Source organism: Penicillium macrosclerotiorum (genome assembly GCF_028827735.1).
Source record: "Penicillium macrosclerotiorum strain IBT 26536 chromosome Unknown utg000009l_segment0_segment0, whole genome shotgun sequence".
NCBI lineage: Eukaryota > Fungi > Ascomycota > Eurotiomycetes > Eurotiales > Aspergillaceae > Penicillium > Penicillium macrosclerotiorum.
Genome location: NW_026643088.1, coordinates 1,122,714 through 1,142,274, shown reverse-complemented (window position 1 = coordinate 1,142,274; position 19,561 = coordinate 1,122,714). Strand labels below are relative to the sequence as shown.

Here is a 19,561-nt window from a genome sequence, read left to right as displayed (position 1 = left end):
AATGGGGTCATTTGCTTCATTTTCCTGGCTCGGAGTCAAATTCGAGGCCATGTGTCAATGTCTCGCGTGTCTGCCCGATGATCGATTGTTCTTTTTTAATATATTCAACAGAGTCCCACACCAATTGGGCTCCACCGTAGATAACGTCATATGAAACCGGGGAGAATCTAACCAGTTGAGTCATTTGGCCTCTGGGCCTCATATGAGATCACGTTTCAGAAATCTACATGAATCATGCTCAGCCAATCTGGGGCTACTACAAGCATTCTGACAGCCTAGAGTATCTCTATATACTGTGCTTTTTGAACTACTAAGATAGTCTTTCTCGGCTTTCCCCTAAATGTGAATATGCTGCTCGTCGACAAAGGATTGCAAGGGCTTTCACTCCTCGAAACATTCGGGGAACCTTTCATTGGCTTCAAAAATATAGTTCCGCTTTTCTTGATTGAAAGGACTTTTGGGAAGTATAAGCTCTTTTCGTAGCCTGTCCTCTAGCATGACTATGGCATTATGCGCATGTCATCTGCCCAAAATTGAATTCTAGGATGGTGCAGAGTCTGAGAAGATCAGGCACAAGGTATGTGCAGAGCTTTCCTTGAAGTTTTATTTTGAGTTTGATTATGGAACCGAGGCGCCAGAATGAGAGGGTTTCTCGGTAACATGGAAGGCATATCGACTGATATAGCCCGAAGCACCCCTCTCATCGCCCAAGCCGAACAACGCTTGTACTGGCCAACCTTGAAGAGCAAAATAACCGTAGCAATACTCGTGAGAATATTCATACAGTTATTTCTTTCCTTTCTTTCCCCTTAACTGGCTGACACTGTCGGCACCACCTGGCCAATAATCCCGTGCAACCAAGCAAAATAAGACCCCATAAATACATGACAAACGAGCTCTCATGACCAGCTACTACCCAAACGTCCAGTCTTGACTTGAGAACCCAAAAACTAAAGTACAGGCGACCGGACCCTTCCGCCATCGGCACCAGCATTCTGAGTTTCCACGCGTGATGAGGCCTTTTGCATTACCTGTTTCTATCAAAATGAGAAAGAGGAGGCCAATCAGAGTAAAAACTTTGATTTCAAGGAATGGCAAAACATCTGCGAGCGGCATGACTTTTGATATCTCAAGTCGCACTGAGACCCTGTGCATGTGGAGATGTCACGCTGCACGATTCCTTGAGTTTGGAGAATCAGGTATAAGAACTCTGCTCTAGACGGAGTTGGTCGATTGTATTGACCAACTCATGCACGCTTGTCTGATTTGCTGTGGTTAATATTACTTCTCTCTTGGTGCTTATTATTGCTGTTATTGCTGCTGAATTGATTACTCTATACGGAGTATACAACCACGTCAGCCACAGGTACGGGGAGTCCCTGAGCCAGCCACATCAACACAGCCACACCAATCGTAGCCGAATGACGTGGTGGCGTGGTTATTTATAAACTGCGAAGTACACCAATTAACTAACAGTTAGGCTGCGACATTAAGTACCCCGCCATTTATCAGGATCAGGGTGTGTCCTACCGAGTGCTGTTGCTGAGCTTTGAAACCCTGCTGTTGAAAAATATACGATTGTGGCTTCCCGTTCTCGGCCCATTGTATTGCTGACTGCCCTTGTGGTGCTTGTGGCTGTTCTAGTGCAATATTATTCTTTCTCCTGTACCACCCCACCTGCAGTCAATATGTCGCCTGGAATGAAATCGGTCGCTTATTTTGTTAACTGGGTAGGTTGGGACGCCTACCCCTACCCCTGATCTCAATCTCAATATATTCGACGATCACACGAGCTGGACCCTTTTTTTTGCCACCCCATGTTGTTGTTTCGCTGATGGAGGCTGAACACTAACTCCTCGATTTCCTAGGCCATCTATGGGCGTAACTATAACCCGCAAGACCTACCGGCGCAGAAGTTGACCCATGTGCTCTATGCATTCGCCAATGTGCGCCCGGAGACTGGAGAGGTGTGAGTTTTACCCCGTGGCTTTTGAGGCTCTGCCTCTCCTTTATCTTGCGATGGTATATTGTTAACACATACATCCGCTATATTATAGGTACTTGACCGATAGCTGGTCAGATGTTGAAAAGCATTACCCCACAGACTCGTGGAATGACACTGGCAACAATGTCTATGGATGTATCAAGCAGCTCTTCCTTTTGAAGAAGCAGAATCGCAAGCTGAAGGTTCTGCTGTCTATCGGTGGCTGGACTTATTCTGCCAACTTTGCTGGGCCTGCCAGCACCGAGGCGGGGCGAGACACCTTTGCTAGAACGGCCACTCGACTTGTGCTTGATCTAGGATTCGATGGTAAGCTCCATAATCTATGCTCGCTGCTTATCTGCAGAAAACATTACTGATGTATGGCTCAAGGAATCGATATTGATTGGGAATACCCTCAAAGTATGTGCGAATTGCCATGAGCGCCATTGATCGCTTTATGATATCGAAACCGTGGTTAATGCGTTATGTAGATGGTAACCAGGCTCAGAACTTGGTTGAACTGCTCCAGGCTTGCCGTCAGGTACGTTCTAACTTGACATCCATATTTTATATATTATCTACCCGTTGTTGCCGTGGCTGACAAGGAGACAACAAGCATCTGGACAAAGCTGCTGGCCCAGGCCGCAAATTCTATCTCACAATTGCTTGTCCTGCCGGACCCAGCAATTTCCTGAAACTGAGAATCCCGCAGATGACACCGCTTCTGGATTTCTACAACCTGATGGCGTACGATTATGCTGGTAGCTGGGACACAACCGCTGGCCATCAAGCTAACATCTTCCCTTCCACCTCCAATCCGCCTTCAACCCCCTTCTCGACCGCCGCGGCGCTGGGGCACTACATTTCTGTGAGCGGTGTGCCGCCCGAGAAGATGGTAGTAGGCATGCCGCTGTACGGACGCGCGTTCACTAACACCGACGGCCCCGGCCGCCCTTTCAGCGGCGTCGGGGAGGGAAGTTGGGAGAGCGGCGTTTGGGACTATAAGGCCCTCCCGCGTCCCGGCGCCCTAGAGCGTGTCGATAACGAAGCGAAAGCTTCGTGGAGCTGGGATAGCGGTGCACGCACCATGATCAGCTATGACAATGTCGAGATCGGCCGGCGGAAGGCAGAGTTTATCAAGCAGCGGAAGCTCGGAGGAGGCATGTGGTGGGAGAGTAGCGGTGACAAAGGAGGCAAGGGCGCCAATGCAGCGGATGGGAGTCTGATCGGCACGTTTGTCGATGGAGTCGGTGGCATTGGTGCGTTGGACCAGACGGCTAATGCCATCAATTATCCGGAGAGCAAGTATGATAATTTGCGGGCCGGGATGCCTGGTCACTAACGACCTCGCGAGGCACATACATGCATTTACTGCATGTACCAGAGCCGGGAATATGATTTACACATTTTATTCTGCAGGCTGGGGTGGCATGCTACACATGCAGACTACCATTACCGTTAGTCTTTCGTTTATGTGATATTACAAATTACAGAGGCAGTCAACATTGCAGGAGCCGAATTTTCGTGATTTTTTTAATTCACAGTCAAGGTCCACGTAGGTGCCCATCAACCGTAGCATCAATCGTGAGATTCCCATTGTTCGTATTCTAGCCTAGTATATTCCATGCGCGAACTCGATGACAGAAACCTCACGGATCCGACAACCTCCATTTACTTGGACTCGTCGAAGACGTAGGTGAGGTGGCACTTGCCGCAGTACTGACGGTTGTGCATGGCAGCCATGAAGACACCAGCACCGCACTAAAGGAAGGAAACGGGTCAGCCGGAAGCTCGTTATACGGGAAAGCGTCATCTGCCAAGAGATGAAAAAAATGTACATACCTCGGGGGCGGGGCACTCGCGGCGGAGACGCTCGATCTTGCCATCGCCGTCAACCTTGTAGTACTTAAGGATCGCGAGCTTGGTCTTCTTGTGCTTGTGCTTGATCTTCTTGGGGGTGGTGTAGACCTTCTTCTTGCGCTTCTTGCCACCACCACGCAGGCGGAGCACGAGGTGAAGGGTGGACTCCTTCTGAATGTTGTAGTCGGAAAGAGTACGGCCATCCTCGAGCTGCTTGCCGGCGAAGATCAGACGCTGCTGGTCTGGGGGAATGCCCTCCTTGTCTGTTGTGGACACAATCAAGTTAGTGCGACTGAGCTTGACGGGGGCGGTCATTTGCTCTGGAAAAACCTGTACATACCCTGGATCTTGGCCTTGACATTGTCGATGGTGTCCGAGGACTCAACCTCGAGGGTAATGGTCTTACCCGTGAGGGTCTTGACGAAGATCTGCATCTTGATGAAGGCCTGTCACGCTGCATGTTAGTTTAGGTGCTCAAGATATATTTTGAGTGCGAGATCGCGCCGACAACGCCGGATTGATAATGAGAATGAGTATCGCATCTCAATATGGTGTGCTAACTCTCGTAATTGTAGAGTGTAGGGGGTGTTCAACTGACCTCGACAAGTTGTCTTCCTTAACCTTGCAAGATTGAAAGAAATTCGGCGTGGTGGGACTCGGTTGGAGGTTAAAATCGTTGTGTGGTCACGTGGTGCAATATTACCACATAAGGGCTAGTGCGTACTTAAAGGACTAATAGAAAACCCGTTGCCGAGAGAAGATCTTGAGGTCAAAGTCACGTGTCAAGATGAAAAATTTGACGGCCAAGACGATAAGGCAACAAGGCAACAAGGCACACAATGACATCGTTTCCGCCCGTCGTCGAGTGGGCACCACTGGCCCCAGAGCTCACGATCCAACCGATCGGCTGTTTACTATTGTCTACGAAGGGATATCCCCATGGCGACGACACCAGGAGCTCCTGTCTTCCGCCCAGGGCCATCGCAACATCCACTCTCCTCACAGGACGATTGAGCGGCCCTTGCAGTCAAGGAAGGAGGATGAAGCCAGGGGATCTTTGGGCCAACGGACCAGCAGGGTAGAGAGGGCTGGATCTCAAGGGAAATATAGCATGATCCAAGTGGGCAACGAGTGGGCCCGTCCGTCGTCACAGTTGGTCACATCCGATCACAAATCTGGCCCCTGCTGGTTTCCCAGACTCCCGGCACGGCGCGTTGCCATGCCAACCCGCGGGCTTGTTGATGGGAACCGTGGGTTCAATTGATAGATCGCCAATGCTTTCTGGCCCGCTTCAAGGTCCGGACTGTCACACTTATTGAGTTTCATTCCTACTTCTCTCCTCAATCCTTCAAGTTCTGGAACTTGAACCTGTGGTTATTGCCGTCCAATTGTGCAGGACCTGGATTCCTTCTCATCCCCCTGCGAATCTATCCTCTATCATTCTTGTTGACAGCTGAAGCTCTTTGCTTGAGGCTCTAGCAACCGCGTTTTCTATTTCGTTGTCTTTTTAGTTGTCGCGCGTTCGTGATTGAAGCTCACAGACTAACACTGTGACAGGGCCGTGAACACCGAGCGGCTGGGTAGCCATGATGTCCGCCAACTCAACCTCGTTACGTCCCGGTCACCACCGTCGTCAACTCTCGACTCCAGCACCCTTTGACGCTACAACTATGCCGCAACCCATGTCTGCAATTCCACCGCGCCGGACTCATCGCCGCGGACAGACTATGGACTACGGCTCGTACGGCCAACAGATTCCCGCCGTTGACCGACGAAACGTGCAAAAGACTGTACCGGAGCTTCGAGACTTCTTTAACGCAAAATCAGCAGGTATTCCTAATCAGCCACGGGCTGTTCAGCAGTTCACATCATACATGCCACATGCAGAGCAGGCTTTTATCTCATCAGGGCTGCCTGCTCAACCGTCATTCTCTTACCAAACATCACCGATGTGGAGCCAAGAGGAGCTGCAGGGCCTTTACGCAGCCGCAACCGTCAGTACCTCGCCAGTAAATACAATGGCTCCGGCTCTTTCGAGGTCCGCGAGTGATAATTCCGATAACAACGCTTCCTTGAAGAATGCTCTGCATCGTATGCGCCAGGAGCGCAATCTTTCAATGATGCAGAGGGAGCAGATTACTGGACACTCTCGAGTGATGCAACCACTCTCTGTTCAACCAGAGGCCATTTCTCCCAAGATGAACCCCTATCTTTCCTGCAAGTTCTTCCAAATGCTTTCTTCTTCGAGTTTCCGGAATCTAATTTTGTTGACTAGACACTTCTCCCCTTACCCCCGAGTCTACTCCGATGAAGGGGTCTTTTGATCTCTCCATGTACAGCAATGACCAAACCCCTTCTAAGCCCCAAAGTTTCTCCATTCCCCGAACCCCTGTCAGCTCCGAAATGCAGAGAGCCCATTCTCTGCAGGGGCTGCCGCTGTCTAGTCCAATGCAAGCTAAACATCAGATGCCCTCCCCCGCCGAATCGCCGTCAGCCTCGTTTGCCGAGCTAGCCGCAATGCCTTCTCCAGGCTCATGTGGCTTGTCAGATGTGTCCGAAACTCCGTGCAATAGCAATCGTCAGACACGTGCAACTTCCATTGAGTCATCTCCCACGAAGTGTGGATCTGATTTTGAATCCGAACCTCTCGATGACCTAGATCTCGACGCTCGAGTCAAAGCCTCCGTTCGAGAGACGGGGGTGTCGAATGACGAGATCAACAAGTACATTTCGGGTCCTGATCCTAAGGACGGCAAGTGGGTGTGTTTATGGCACGACTGCGACAATTCCCGCTTTGGCCGTAAAGAAAACATCAAATCGCACGTTCAGACCCACCTCGACGATCGTCCCTACAAGTGTGATGTTTGCGATAAGAAATTTGTCCGAGGCCATGATCTGAAGCGTCATCTGAAGACTCACACTGGAAAGAAGCCTTTCGCTTGTCGTTGCGGTGCTAGCTTCGCTCGACAGGATGCCTTGACCCGTCACCGTCAGCGTGACATGTGCATTGGAGGCTACAATGGCCACACCCTGAAGACCACCCGACGTGGCCGTCCACCCAAGAAGAACCGTCCTGACTTGGAAACTCGTCAAACAAAGTCTACCCGTACTCGTCAACGTGTCGCCGAGAAGATAGAATTTGTTTCCTCCCTTAAGAGCGAGGAAACTCTTCAAGAAGCCCCCGTGTTCACGTCCCCCAACTACGCTCCATCCCACAGCATGTCGTCATTCACGCCCCCCGCCTCTCCTGGTGCGAGCATTGGTGACATGTCATCACCGCACCCTGCTGGTAACTCATTCAGCTCTCAATTCGACGATGATATGCTCCCGCCGCTGTCCCCCCCCCAAATCGCTCATGCCAGATATGAGCAAGCTATTGCTCAATTCAACCCCAACATGGCTGTGGCAGACTCTGTTTCTCGGGAATACCTATACAGCGACTCCGCCTTGTCTCCTCCTCACGACATGTCTTCTCCGCACACCGCACCCACCCTTGCCGAGTCATCTGTAGGTTCTGAGATCGATCTTTTCATGACCCAAGATCCCTCCGAGCAGGTGCAAGAGGAATTCGGCGCTATCACTACCCAGGCTCTGTCCAGCTTCTCCAATACCTACGCTTACGTCGATGCATCCGATTTTCCAACGTCGTCGTTCTATCATGACATGCCCGAGAAAACTTTCTCCGGTCTTCATCCTCTCGACGACCCTTACTCGGATCAGATCGACTCTTTGTCCAACGAGTTTCTTGTTGACCCTTGAGCGACTTACACCTGCATGACCAGCGGTGCTCTTCTTTTTCTGAACCAAAAGCATGGCATGGACGATGCGACTTGCCTTCTTTCCTCTGCTTTCCTGCGTGACACAATCTTTTTATGACACGATATGAGCCTGTAAAATCTGACGACGCACGACACACGGGAGTTTCTTTTCTTTCTTTCCCAGGCGAACGCCTTGGCTGCGGCGGCGGCTAGCTCGTGGGCACCTGACTTTTTTTTCTATTGCACATTCGGACCTTAGCGCACATGACAACAATCCTTGACCAGGGTTTCGGGGTTTATCTTTTCTGGAGTAACTTGGGGACTTGGGGGAGTTTTTTTATTGCCCTCAATTTGTCTGCCTGTTGCCCCAACTTTATGTACTTTTCGATTTTTGATTCTTGTTTGCTCTCTGCCATTTTTTTGGAGGGGTATGGTTCCCAAGGTCCATATATGGGGCATGATGCTATTTCTTCGGTGGCTTCATCCTGCCTGCGGAATTGATGGAAATGCTTTGCTTCCCCTTTCCCTTAATGTTCCCCTCTATTTTCCTTATTCCATCTGTATTTCATTTCATGGGCTCTCAATGGAAACTCTTGTAGCTAGCTAGTTGCGGGTATATTCTCCTGGTGTGCTTTTCTACCTCTAGAGGCGTTGAGTTGAATATAAAAATTTCCTATAGGTATATGGACATACGATCATGTCATAGAAGATTTGGCCCTTATTATTAATACCAGGAGTATTAGCAGTAATATATATTCTGTCTCAGCACAACTGGCTACCTTCAATGGGGTTGTTCATCAACACCCAGAACATTTTCCTTCAATAAGCTCAGATTGTCGTATCTCTCTCATAATTCATATTACATATGATATGTCTACTTCGGTCCATATAAGCCGTTCCTTTGGTGCACACTACCATAAGCCAATCCAACCCCAAAGACAAAATGCGTGAATGACTGGTTCACGTCAGTGGCGGTTTTCATTTGCTCATAGCGTATGAAACCCGCAAATATTTCTATCTCTCACCTTCTGTCGATGGATGGTAGAGCTAATCCTTCGTCAGCGGCTCTGTTCCCTGCGCAAGCCTTGGTGCCATTGTCAATTTGCCGAGAACTGCATACGAAGATGCCCCGCTAGCAGCCGGGATGTTATTAGCAAGGCCTCTTTTTGCCGCAAAAGCTAACGTGGCAAATTTAATCGCCTCCTTGTAGGCGGCTGGAAGACCAAATTCAGTGCTCACGCACGTCTTCAGTCCATGAGTTGCCAGACGCTCCGTCAAGAGGCGGAGTAACTCGAGATTCCTCGTTCCACCCCCACTGGCGACAACTTTCATAATCTTCGTCTTGGGCAGAATGAAGTCTACCAGTGCCCGCTCGATCGAGGTTGCTGTGAACATCGTAAAGGTGGCCAGGAGATCTTCGGTGGATGAAGATGCGTAACGCTGGAGGATATCATCGGCATAGTGGGAGCCGAAGTCCAATCTCCATGCAGACCGGGGAGGACTTCGGCGGAAAAACTCGTGGGATTGTAGTTCTTCCAGCAGAGGCTGAATCACCTGGCCCTTGGCGGCGAGTTCGCCATCCTTGTCGTACGCCTTTCCTGCTCGTACCTTGACAACGTGGTCCAGCATCACATTCCCCGGCCCGGTATCGAACGCCATCATGTTGCGACGATCTTTGTCAGCGAGCTGCAAGTTGGCAATACCGCCAATGTTGAGGGTGACGGTAGGCCCGTCGTTGCGGAAGGAGACAAAGTCGAGATACTGCATCAGGGGTGCTCCCGATCCTCCAAGGGCGTGGTCGACTGGCCGAAACTGGGTGACGGTCGTGATATTGGTCAATGCCGCTACCACGCCTGACTCAACGATGAAATAGCCACAGGCGAATCCGCCCTTGTTCCACAGATCCAGTAGACTCTTGGTCCCACTAGACACATACTCTGCGATCTTGGCTCGGTCTGGAGGTTCCTGATAGATTGTCTGGCCATCATAGCCGAGCACGTCGACCTCGTCCGGCTTGATGCCCACCTTTGCCAGAAGAGCATTGGTGGCCTCGGCGTAGACAGCACCTGCCGCATAGTTGACTCGCGTCATCTCAAACAGTGAAAGCTTGTTCTCGAACGCCTTCATTATCAATGGCTGCAGCTCGTCCGGCCAGTCGACGGTCACCGCATCCACATACTTGGGCCGCGAGGGATGACCATCTTCAGCGATATCGATGGTGCAGAGCACCACATCGACTCCATCGAATGAGGAACCGCTGTTGAGGCCGACTATATAAGGCATGGCGATTGTCGTGGTGGATGCTCGAGACCAGTCCGGTCAGGCTATTCCATCTGTGTTATATATCAGCTTGCGGACCCAGCGCTCGTTACCCCTCAGCATTGAAGTCCATCCATCACGGCCATCTTCCGTACTCACTGCTATCATCCCACTTCTCCACCTTCGGGGGATCCTCCGACATGGAGTCCTCAACATGACCCACATCCTCCCGCCGCGCCACCCGCTGCAATTGGTGCACGGTTCGGGGAGCTTCCCGGCCGCCCCCAAACTGTGGACTTGCAAAAGCGGAGGAGCGCGTCGTCTGCCTTAAGCTCGCGAGTTTGACGGGTGGGCGATGTTGCGGGTGGTGGAGATGCCGTCCAGCAACGACAACTCCACTTATCTGGGGAAGCTTCTCTTCATCCATTCCACCTAAGGGGCTATGCAGTTGGCAATCTTCGTTCCGTCCTTGTGTTTATTCGAATCGTCTCATTAGGCCCTCGTTTCGATGGAGCTCAAGGTCAAGCACCATCGCTGGGCGATTGTCTGCTGTGCCATCTCCGCAATTGGAGCTCTCTGCTACGGCTATGATCAGACATATTATACAGGAATCTTGGGCATGCAGGCCTTCAAGGACGTCTATGGCTACTATGATGCTTCAACCGGCGCCTTCGCGCTTGATGCAAGTTTCACTTCAATCACAACATCCATCATTTATGTCGGCGAGCTGGTGGGCGCGTTGATCGCAGCTCCTGTCAATGAACGCTGGGGCCGCAAGGCCGTGTTTTCCATGGCCTCAATTTCAATTATCGCCGGTGGCATAGCGCAGGTAGCCGACGCCGGCATCGAGGGCATCATAATCTTGGGCCGGATTCTAGTAGGGATTGGGATTGGCAACTTCACCGTGACATGTCTTCTTTATATCGGCGAAATCGCGCCGCGACAGATTCGTGGTCCTGCATTGATGATGTTCCAATTCTTGCAGTCTTGTTCACAGCTGGTGGCATCGGGTATCACGCAGGGCACAAACAGCATCAAGCACTCTTCGGCGTCATATCGTATTCCAATGGGACTGCTAATCAGCTTGCCACTGATGATGCTTGTTGGGTTGTTCTTCATCCCTGAAAGTCCGACGTGGTATATGAGCAAGGAACGGCACAGCGAGGCAGAGGCTGCGCTGCGTCGAATCAATAGAAGCAATGCATCTTATGACCCGACCAGCGATATCGCCACTTTGGAGCAGGAGGTTCGACGCCAAAGAGCCCATGAGACAGTAGAGAAGAATTCTTCTTGGTGGAATTTGATCGCCGATCCGATCGAACGCCGCAAGATGCTCTATTCATGTGGCTCAATGGCAGCACAGCAGATGAACGGAATTGTGTTTTTCTACTCGTATGGTGTGGTTTTTGCGCAGTCTCTCGGATTGGCACAGGCCTTCACCATCTCGCTTATAACGAATATCCTGCAGGTTGTTGCGGTTGGAGTCTCGATTCTCATGGGCAACAAGGTTCCCCGCCGAAAGAACCTCCTTGTCACAACGTCGATGATGTTCTTCGCGTACATCATCATTGGTGCAATTGCAACCCACAAAGTGACCATCGGCCCGGCGATCGCCATCGTGGTAATCAGTTACGTGGTCATCGTCGCATTCAATATTGGCCTGGGCCCTCTGGCTTTTACTTATGCTAGTGAAGTGGCTGTGGGTCCCAATAGAAACAAAATCATGTCTTGTTCGATCGTGACCTTTTTTCTGGCCACTTGGGTCATATCGTTCACTGCTCCCTACTTGTACTATACAGCCAATTTGGGAGCGATGTTGGCATTTATTTACGCGGGAACGACGATATTCTCTCTATGGTACATCTACTTCTGCGTTGGTGAGACGACAGGTCGATCCATCCTGGAGATCTCGATTCTCTTTCGAGAGCGTGTTCCAGCCAAGAAGTGGTCAACGTACAATTTTTCGTTCCAGGAAGAGGATGCAAGTCCTGCGCCGATGGAAAAGGATACGCATTGGCAAATCAGAGAGCAAGTGTAAAAGTCGTCAAGATAAGGTTTACTTTTTAGAGACATCACTGTAGAAGGATTGGTTTTGAGGGTTCTGTGCACAACCAGATTCCATGTATCAGGGTATCGTGATAGATTCAATCCATCATAAGCCGGCCAAGGGAGTCGAGTTTTGGAAGGTGTGTCGAATGTTCGTTAGAATCTCCAGCGTATCCGCATAGCCCGATGATTGGGATGATATTCCCGACAAGACATCTTCTGCAGAGTCTAAGATCTCACCAATCTCTGTAATTTCACGGAAAGCGAAAGAAAACGATGCAGCCGTCTGCACAGATAGCAGCAACGCATAGGCACCGACGAGAAGTTGTACATCTGTCCATGATAAATAGCTCGGAGATGATTGGTCTTCATGAAGAGGAGATAAAGGGAGACGAGAGCTAGCAGGTAAGCCTCCTGACAGGTGCCGCGATTGGGAAGCTAGTACAAGGATGATAAGCTTGGCGCTTTCGATTGAATCGCGGCAAATTTCTAAAACCCATGGCTCGAGATGACGGTCTGCTTCAGATACCGAGCCGGGAGGCGTGGTTGCTGATTTCTCCATATTCTGATATAGAACATGGTACAGGACAGGTCGTTTCATGATAGCCACACACGCATGATATCGAAGACATAGTTCCCTCTGCAAATTTGATCTTTATGAGAAGCTGATAAAACAGGGGTTTTCCAATATGTTTCACTGACCATGTGGATCGGCACCGAAGCCCTCTGAAGCCGAAAGCTGCGTACGTCTCGAACAAATTGTAAATCTAAAGGTAAATTTTGGAACCAGCGCTCTAGCTGCAAAGAGAGCTCTGAAATAATTGAGCTCACGTCCCGAGGTTGACAGTAGGCCTGGTCTGTGTTGAACATATGCGTAAGGATACGGTTCATACATGAACGAAGCCACAAGTTGGCCAGAAATAGATCTTCGCTCATGTTATGTGTGCCACTAGCTCTACTCCTTGCCGGCGAATGGACTTCAGCGTCATTGAAGAGAGGTCGGGGTAAACAGGCGGATGGAGTACCATCTATTTCAGAGAGAATATCGCTGCCCAATATTTTAGCTTTCGAGTGTCAAAAGAAATACTCAGCATCTTTCACTACCTTTGAAAAATATAAAAGACCCGATTTAACATGGTGACGTGTCCATTTGGTGTACTGTGGTCATTAGCAGAGGGCCCCTGCTCACAAAAAGTGCGAATACTTACCTTGTTTCAGCTCGACTAAACAGTCGGGTGATTATTGGGTCCGAGATCCGAAGTATTCCAAGCGCTTTGAAAGGCATCCCATATATGTAAAGGAAGACATGGGCCACCAGTAGCAGGAAGGGCAAAGAGACCTCGTCGACTTCTATCTGGGCCTGCCAGAGACGTTGAAGAACGATAGCGAAGCAAATATCAGAGGTCCGGAATCCTTGTGTGCTTGGCAGTGATCTATAAAAGATACACAAAAGAAGCAAGTCTTTCGGAGATATTTCTCCTAGATGAATGCCCTCAATGCCATTATCAATGCACGCGGATAGTAAATTGTGCAGTGACAAGATCCGAGTCCCAAACAAGTCACTGCTCTGAAGAAGCGTGACAAATCCGATTGGTAGTTGAGAAAGTACGTTATCAAAAGACCGAGCTGCTTTTTCAATCAGAGGAAGGGGCAAAGCAGTTTGGAGAAGTTCTGCCGGTAATAGCTCTTTAAACCGGACATCTCGATCTTCGGATTGCTTCAGATATTGGAGAATATCCACATCGGGAATGGTCAAGTTAATGCGCAGACGAGACCAATAATGCAGCATTTTATGATTGCCACCATGGTGGAACTCGGGAAATCGATCAAGGCTAAATATTACTAACTCATTTGAATGAAGAGGAGCATTCCCATCTCTGGAATGCCCGGGGTCTGGGTGCGATGATTGATTTTCCAACTCGTCTAAACGAGCCTCAATTGCTGTTAAGCGAAGCATAAATGCAGAGTCACTTTCAAAAATTAATAATCAAAAGATCCAGAATTATGGGGCGTCACTCACTTATCTAATGCAGTTGATGCTGTTCGATAATGACACTCAGCGCCCGCATGAAGGCAATGGGTACATGCTGGGCGGACACCGTCACAGCGGGACTTCCGCCGTCGACAGGTGTCACATGCTAGTTGCGTTTTGGAACGCCCCTGACGAATGGGCTGCAGATTCTCAGGGTCCTCGGGCATGAAGTACTAAGTAGGATGGTCTGAGTGGCAGTTTAGACAGTTCATGGGGCTTGTGGCGGAGTGCGGGAGGGCGGGAGTGCGGAGAGACGCCCCGAAACGCGGGGAAGCTAAACCTGATCTGGCTCGAGGTAAAGCTTCAGTTAAACAAGCATAACAAAGCAATAGCCGCGTATATATCCCAATTTGAAAGAATTGAATCATCCGTAAGACTGGTAAATACTGGGCATCACGCTGAGAAACGTGTAACTCTCGAATGGCTCTGCCGGAATGGCTGTGAAAAGCCAGTTATGCACCAGATAGGCTGACCCAGCAAGACACACCGCTTGCCCTGTTCTCTTTTTCTGCAGTATACATAGGTTTGGAATTTAAATCCTCGGCGCTAGGATCCTCTCGAAGAAGATGATGTTATCTGCCTCGAGAGCAAAGAAAGTTGAAAAGGAAGGGTTGCTATTGAAGCAACATCGCCTCCCATAATGCCAAATTAAGGGTTTACTTTAGACATCGGATTCGTTCAACCTGAAAACCATAAGACTTTGAATCAAGAATGGCAGTCGTTTTTCTTCTTCCTTTTTTTATAAAGAAAGGCGAGCACTTTTCATATTTCTTTTTTCGGCGGCCCCACCGGGATGTTCCCCGTGCCCTGTTTGGTCCCCGTTCGTCGCACTTCTGTGCGACCTTGTACCCCACTTCTGTCAAGCGCTTTTACACGAAAGGTATAAAAGTGATCAGACAAACCTGATGTATGATTAAAGATTCAGATTCGTTCTCTGCGCAATTACTAAGAATGGCTATCGGAGTTGCATTAGTAGGCGGAGGAATCTGGGCTAAAGAAGAGCATCTGGTATGTGGGGTCATTGTTTTCCAGATGGGTCCTCCTTGTTAACATCTAGTTACTCCACAGCCAGCCGTGCTTGCATCTGAGAATTTTGAACTGAAGGCTATCTACTCTCGGTCATCAAAATCTGCACAAGATGTTGCCCAAGCTTCTGGAAAAGCTTTGGCCTTGTATGCGGAGGACCTTGAGCAGAAATATGAAGACCTTCTTGGTGACAACAACATTGATGCAGTAATTATCGCGTGAGTCATCATCTATTTCTAGACAAAATCTTGCAAAAATAACATCTTTGGCAAGTCTTCCTATCGCCCAGCAGGCCTCTTTTGTTCGCAAGGCCCTTTCTGCTGGAAAGCACGTTCTGTCAGAGAAACCAGTCGCGGAAAATGTAGCTGAAGCTAATGATTTGATCAAATGGTATTATGAGAATATCAAACCTGGTAAAAAGGCAACATGGAGTGTTGCGGAAAATATTCGTTATCTGAATAGCTTTCGGCTTGCCCGGGAGAAAATTCAACAGCTGGGGCCAGTACTGGGATTCCGAGCCCGGGTGTACGGCAACATCCAGCAGGATGGGAAATTTTTCAGTGAGGTGTCCCCATTACTCACAGAGAGTGATTCCTTGCATACTAATCAATATCTAGACACGGAATGGAGAAAAGTACCGACCCACCAAGGCGGCTTCTTGCTTGATGGTGGAGTTCATCATGCGGCCGCTCTGCGACTACTTCTTGGACCAGACACATACGTCACTCACCTGGCTGCTTTCACGACACTGCTCAAAAGTTACCTACTCCCTGTTGACACTCTGGATTCCATTTTGAAAACAAACACAGGGGTCCAAGGAACTTTCCAGCTATCCAATGGGAATCCTCTGGTGGGCCATGAATTCACAATCGGCTGCGAGAATGGAAGTGTTACCGTCTCGGATTCACAAGTCACTGTAAGAACACTAGACGGAAAAGAGGATATACAAATGGTCAAAGATGAGCGCACTGGTGTCCCACCGGAGGTTCGATCCTGGGGAGAGGCGCTAGCAAAGGGAACACAGAACCCTGAGCAGAGCCCAGAGCAGGGGCTGGCAGATCTTGAACTTGTAAGCCTAGTGACTACCATCTCATGGATTACCAAACTAACTATCAATAGCTTGAGTTAATGCTTCGTAGTGGCGAGAGTGATGGAAAGCCCCAGACCTGTCAGCATCAGGAACCGGATAAAGTGTGATTCGGTAGGCATAGAGTGATAGGTTGTTGACAGTATTATTAAACTTCATATTATCTATGACTTGGGTACCTATTTCATTTCTCTCCTAATTGAGATGCCAGAAGCTGTTTCAGATGCTCCGTGTCTTCAGAAAATCGTCGCATAGCATCCGCGGACTTCTCAACGGCACATTGGTCATTGTTGAATGCCCAGCGGAAGGCACCCTCGTCATTGATGTAAGAAACAGGTCCTAGATTGGCATTTTGTGCTATTTGAGAAGTAATCAGTAGAGCCATCAAATTAGCCGAGAATGGAACATCCATTGCGCTTACCGGTCTCAAGTGTAACCTGTGGGATCACCTTGCTCAAGTCTTGATCTAAGTCATCCAGAATCGCCGGAGAAATGGTCAGCAAATCAACTCCTGCCAAATTTTTGGCTTGGTTGATATTGCGAAAGCTGGCGCCCATGACCTGCGTCCGATGGTTATATTTGCGGATCCAATTCTGCATCTGTTGGACACGATAGACGCCCATATCCTCGTCTTGATGTAATCCTTGGGCACGGAACCAGTCTCCAATGCGCCCAACGTAAGGAGCGATGCATGTGACCCCTGCTTCTGCTGCAGTGATTGCCTGAGCCATGCCAAATACAATCGTGATCAAAACGCTCACTCCATGTTCCCGCTCAAGGATGCGACCGGCCTGTATTCCTTCCCATGTAGCACTGATCTTTATACGGACACCTTCTTTTGCAATGCCTTGATTTTCGTAGTGCTTAATGATACGAAGTGCCGCATTGACAGTTTCTTTTGTATTGAATGAATGCTTAACGTCGGCCTCAGTAGAAATACGTCCCGTAAGACGATAAATTTCGGTACCAAAAAGCACTGCAAGATACTCAACAGCCTGATCTAACCGAGAGCTCGGGGAGGTTGCATCTATGGGTAGGCTGCGAGCGTATTGAAGCGTGCGTTCCACGAGGTGTGCATATTGGGGTTGTTGTGCTGCTAGGTATAATAGCGATGGGTTTGTGGTACCTTCCGGTGATCCGAAACGGGCGATTGACTTGATATTATAGAGATAAGTAATGATTAAAGAACCTCAAAATGATAATTCACTCACGTTGAAGTCGGCAGTGTCCACAATAATGATGGTGCCGGAATCTTCGATGCCTCGACGGGCGTTGATGGGCTCCCTTGACATGGAAGGCAATGTGTCTAAGGAGAAACTATAAATCGTCTTAATTATGTAGAAAAGATGGTCCTTCTGGGCTTTCTACGGTATTTGAAGGGGTACAGTAGACTTGCGTATTTCTATGTCTATTAACGCGGGGAATATTCCGACGGAGCCTTCCCCGAAAGACCCACTTTGCTGAAGTGGGCTCAGTAGTGGGGAGAGTCAGCAACAACACACAAGCGATACTGATTGTAGGATACTCCAATATGGATAGATTGCTATGATAATATGCCCTGTGACTTATTGTAAATCGATGGATCTAATAATGTCTCAACGTAGCCGAGACATCAAATATACCGAGAGATGCTAACAAATACCGAACGAGAAAGATGCGGTCAGTAGGAGTCCTTTGACTTCCAGCTGATCTCGAGCTCAATAGGATGTTCATCTGAGGTGACGAAGACGGGGCTTTGGACTTGTCCCTTAGGCGCCTTCTCTGCGTAGAAGGTGGTGTTGCCTTGATAACAGAGTTTCTCATCTTTGACCTGCCAAGTAGTAGCCTAGTTAGCATGACAATTAGACACTTATTGGATAGAATACACACTGTAAATTCGGCTGGAGTATCAACTTGAGGACCACAGGTCAAGACATCGTGTTCGACAGCGCAAAGTCCTTTGCTTGATTTCAAAGTGAATGTGTCTCCTGCAAAAAATTCAACGACAAAAGCTCATATTAGTCTAGGCTTATGAAATAGAACGTCATATCAAAAAATAGAGACTCACCCGAGGCCCTCTTTGTCCGGAAGGTAGCACACGTCCCCGACGAATACCATGTTCCGTAACTGATGATGCATCCACGTCTCTGATTAAGGGTCGAGACCATCAAGTTTCCTTTGCCCGAGAAGGGGCTACCGGGTGCGGTGGGTTCCGAGCCGCGAGTAGTTGTCTTTGTTGGCTCATTCTGGGATCGCTTAGGCGGGTACCGAATCCCCTTTCTAGGACAGTTTGAAACTTGACCATCTGCAGCTTGTTAATCTGATATGACCTAAGCAAGGAGATCTTTTGCAATTTGACTCACCTGGCTTCGCAGGAACGAATTTTCCTGTTTGAAGACTTCCAGCAACATTATAATAATACCATATCTCGTTGAGGAGGCCATGTCGACAGCGAACCGTAACGGGAGCACCATGGCTACGTTCTAGTGCATCCTCGATGTCTTCAAGAGCATATGTTTGTGTTTGAGACGGCAGAATGCCTGCAGCTTCCAGGAACTATATGGTAGTTAGCAACATCATTGATGAAAACTTTTCAAACTATGACTTACCTCATATGAAGGAAGCTGCCTGAAGAGCTCGGCTGATTTGTCGAAATAGTCTACAACGTCCTGTTGCGGGATATAATCCTCATAGCAGTGAGGCTCAAGGGTGCTGACGCAGGTGCCATGTTTGTTCCATTCGTGTTCCCACAGATGAGCATCATCGCCACGGAAGTCCTTCCAATACTCACTCATGTACTCCAGTAAGTCTCCGCGACCGGAGTCCACCAGGATAAGTGAGATATTGCTGTACTTCCGCTTCGAATCACAGAACTGATCGAAGCCACCATTGCAGTGATCAGGCCTGGCTCGTGTTAATTTAAATTTACATGAATTTTCCGGCTCTGCACATGTGTGGGATAATCTTACCAAAGACCGTGAATAGTCCACGAGTCATCGGGCCCAAGCGCGGGGTCAACGTCCCAGAACTGTGTTTGCAACATCTGGCCACCTGGATAGTTGAAACAGCAGGTATCTTGGCCATGGTACTTGACTTGGCAGCTAGTTTCTGACAGAGGACAAGATCTTGATGTTCCTGGGATCGGCCTATCATCTGCAGCTGACGACAGCCACCAGGTACCGAGGGTCTTGAGGAGCTTCTGGGGTCCAGGGATGTCCAGGACTTGCTGAGTTTCACCCAGCATATTTGAGACCCAGTTAAGTATTCCAAGCTTCGACTATTGACAACCAAAGAACTGCAGGGATTATTGACTGAAATACAAAAGGCAAAACAACTTGAATGGAGGTTGGGGTTGTTATCGCCCCAGACTGCCAAGCCTCGCTGACTAAGGCGATCATCCGTCACAGTTCAGGTGATCACACATCTCATCACCAACACCGAAGGCTCCGCTGTGGAGTCCAGTGCAACTACGGCTACCAGGGGTACGGGATACGAGATATGAAGAGGGAAGGGGTATCTCTATTGAATTA

At 49.1% G+C, this 19,561-nt stretch overlaps 8 protein-coding genes across 8 annotated transcripts; 5 read left to right on the top strand and 3 right to left on the bottom strand.

Annotated features, from left to right (window-relative positions):
- Positions 1–1,688: 1,688 nt before the first annotated feature.
- N7462_009572 (glycoside hydrolase family 18 protein) lies at positions 1,689–3,326 on the top strand (the record flags this gene model as incomplete). The annotated part of the gene is made up of 6 exons (XM_057081286.1): positions 1,689–1,730; positions 1,869–1,969; positions 2,058–2,311; positions 2,375–2,404; positions 2,476–2,525; positions 2,601–3,326. The coding sequence occupies 6 exons, from the start codon at positions 1,689–1,691 to the stop codon at positions 3,324–3,326; spliced, it is 1,203 nt and encodes a 400-aa protein (XP_056930123.1).
- A 1,305-nt stretch (positions 3,327–4,631) lies between these two features.
- On the top strand, positions 4,632–5,108 carry N7462_009571 (uncharacterized protein; the record flags this gene model as incomplete). The annotated part of the gene is made up of 1 exon (XM_057081285.1): positions 4,632–5,108. One exon carries the CDS (start codon positions 4,632–4,634, stop codon positions 5,106–5,108), a length of 477 nt encoding a protein of 158 aa, XP_056930122.1.
- Positions 5,109–5,433: 325 nt separating this feature from the next.
- On the top strand, positions 5,434–7,603 carry ace2 (putative C2H2 transcription factor (Swi5); the record flags this gene model as incomplete). Its single annotated transcript, XM_057081284.1, has 2 exons — positions 5,434–6,061; positions 6,120–7,603. The coding sequence occupies 2 exons, from the start codon at positions 5,434–5,436 to the stop codon at positions 7,601–7,603; spliced, it is 2,112 nt and encodes a 703-aa protein (XP_056930121.1).
- A 1,046-nt stretch (positions 7,604–8,649) lies between these two features.
- Positions 8,650–9,885, bottom strand: N7462_009569 (uncharacterized protein; the record flags this gene model as incomplete). The annotated part of the gene is made up of 1 exon (XM_057081283.1): positions 8,650–9,885. One exon carries the CDS (start codon positions 9,883–9,885, stop codon positions 8,650–8,652), a length of 1,236 nt encoding a protein of 411 aa, XP_056930120.1.
- A 484-nt stretch (positions 9,886–10,369) lies between these two features.
- Positions 10,370–11,899, top strand: N7462_009568 (uncharacterized protein; the record flags this gene model as incomplete). Its single annotated transcript, XM_057081282.1, has 1 exon — positions 10,370–11,899. One exon carries the CDS (start codon positions 10,370–10,372, stop codon positions 11,897–11,899), a length of 1,530 nt encoding a protein of 509 aa, XP_056930119.1.
- Positions 11,900–12,013: 114 nt separating this feature from the next.
- Positions 12,014–12,508, bottom strand: N7462_009567 (uncharacterized protein; the record flags this gene model as incomplete). The annotated part of the gene is made up of 1 exon (XM_057081281.1): positions 12,014–12,508. The coding sequence occupies one exon, from the start codon at positions 12,506–12,508 to the stop codon at positions 12,014–12,016; it is 495 nt and encodes a 164-aa protein (XP_056930118.1).
- Positions 12,509–14,890: 2,382 nt separating this feature from the next.
- Positions 14,891–16,094, top strand: N7462_009566 (Gfo/Idh/MocA family protein; the record flags this gene model as incomplete). Its single annotated transcript, XM_057081280.1, has 3 exons — positions 14,891–14,947; positions 15,008–15,183; positions 15,239–16,094. The coding sequence occupies 3 exons, from the start codon at positions 14,891–14,893 to the stop codon at positions 16,092–16,094; spliced, it is 1,089 nt and encodes a 362-aa protein (XP_056930117.1).
- A 142-nt stretch (positions 16,095–16,236) lies between these two features.
- Positions 16,237–19,275, bottom strand: N7462_009565 (uncharacterized protein; the record flags this gene model as incomplete). The annotated part of the gene is made up of 9 exons (XM_057081279.1): positions 16,237–16,409; positions 16,474–17,206; positions 17,264–17,369; positions 17,732–17,862; positions 17,922–18,019; positions 18,100–18,336; positions 18,395–18,587; positions 18,641–18,935; positions 19,001–19,275. 9 exons carry the CDS (start codon positions 19,273–19,275, stop codon positions 16,237–16,239), a joined length of 2,241 nt encoding a protein of 746 aa, XP_056930116.1.
- Positions 19,276–19,561: the final 286 nt, after the last annotated feature.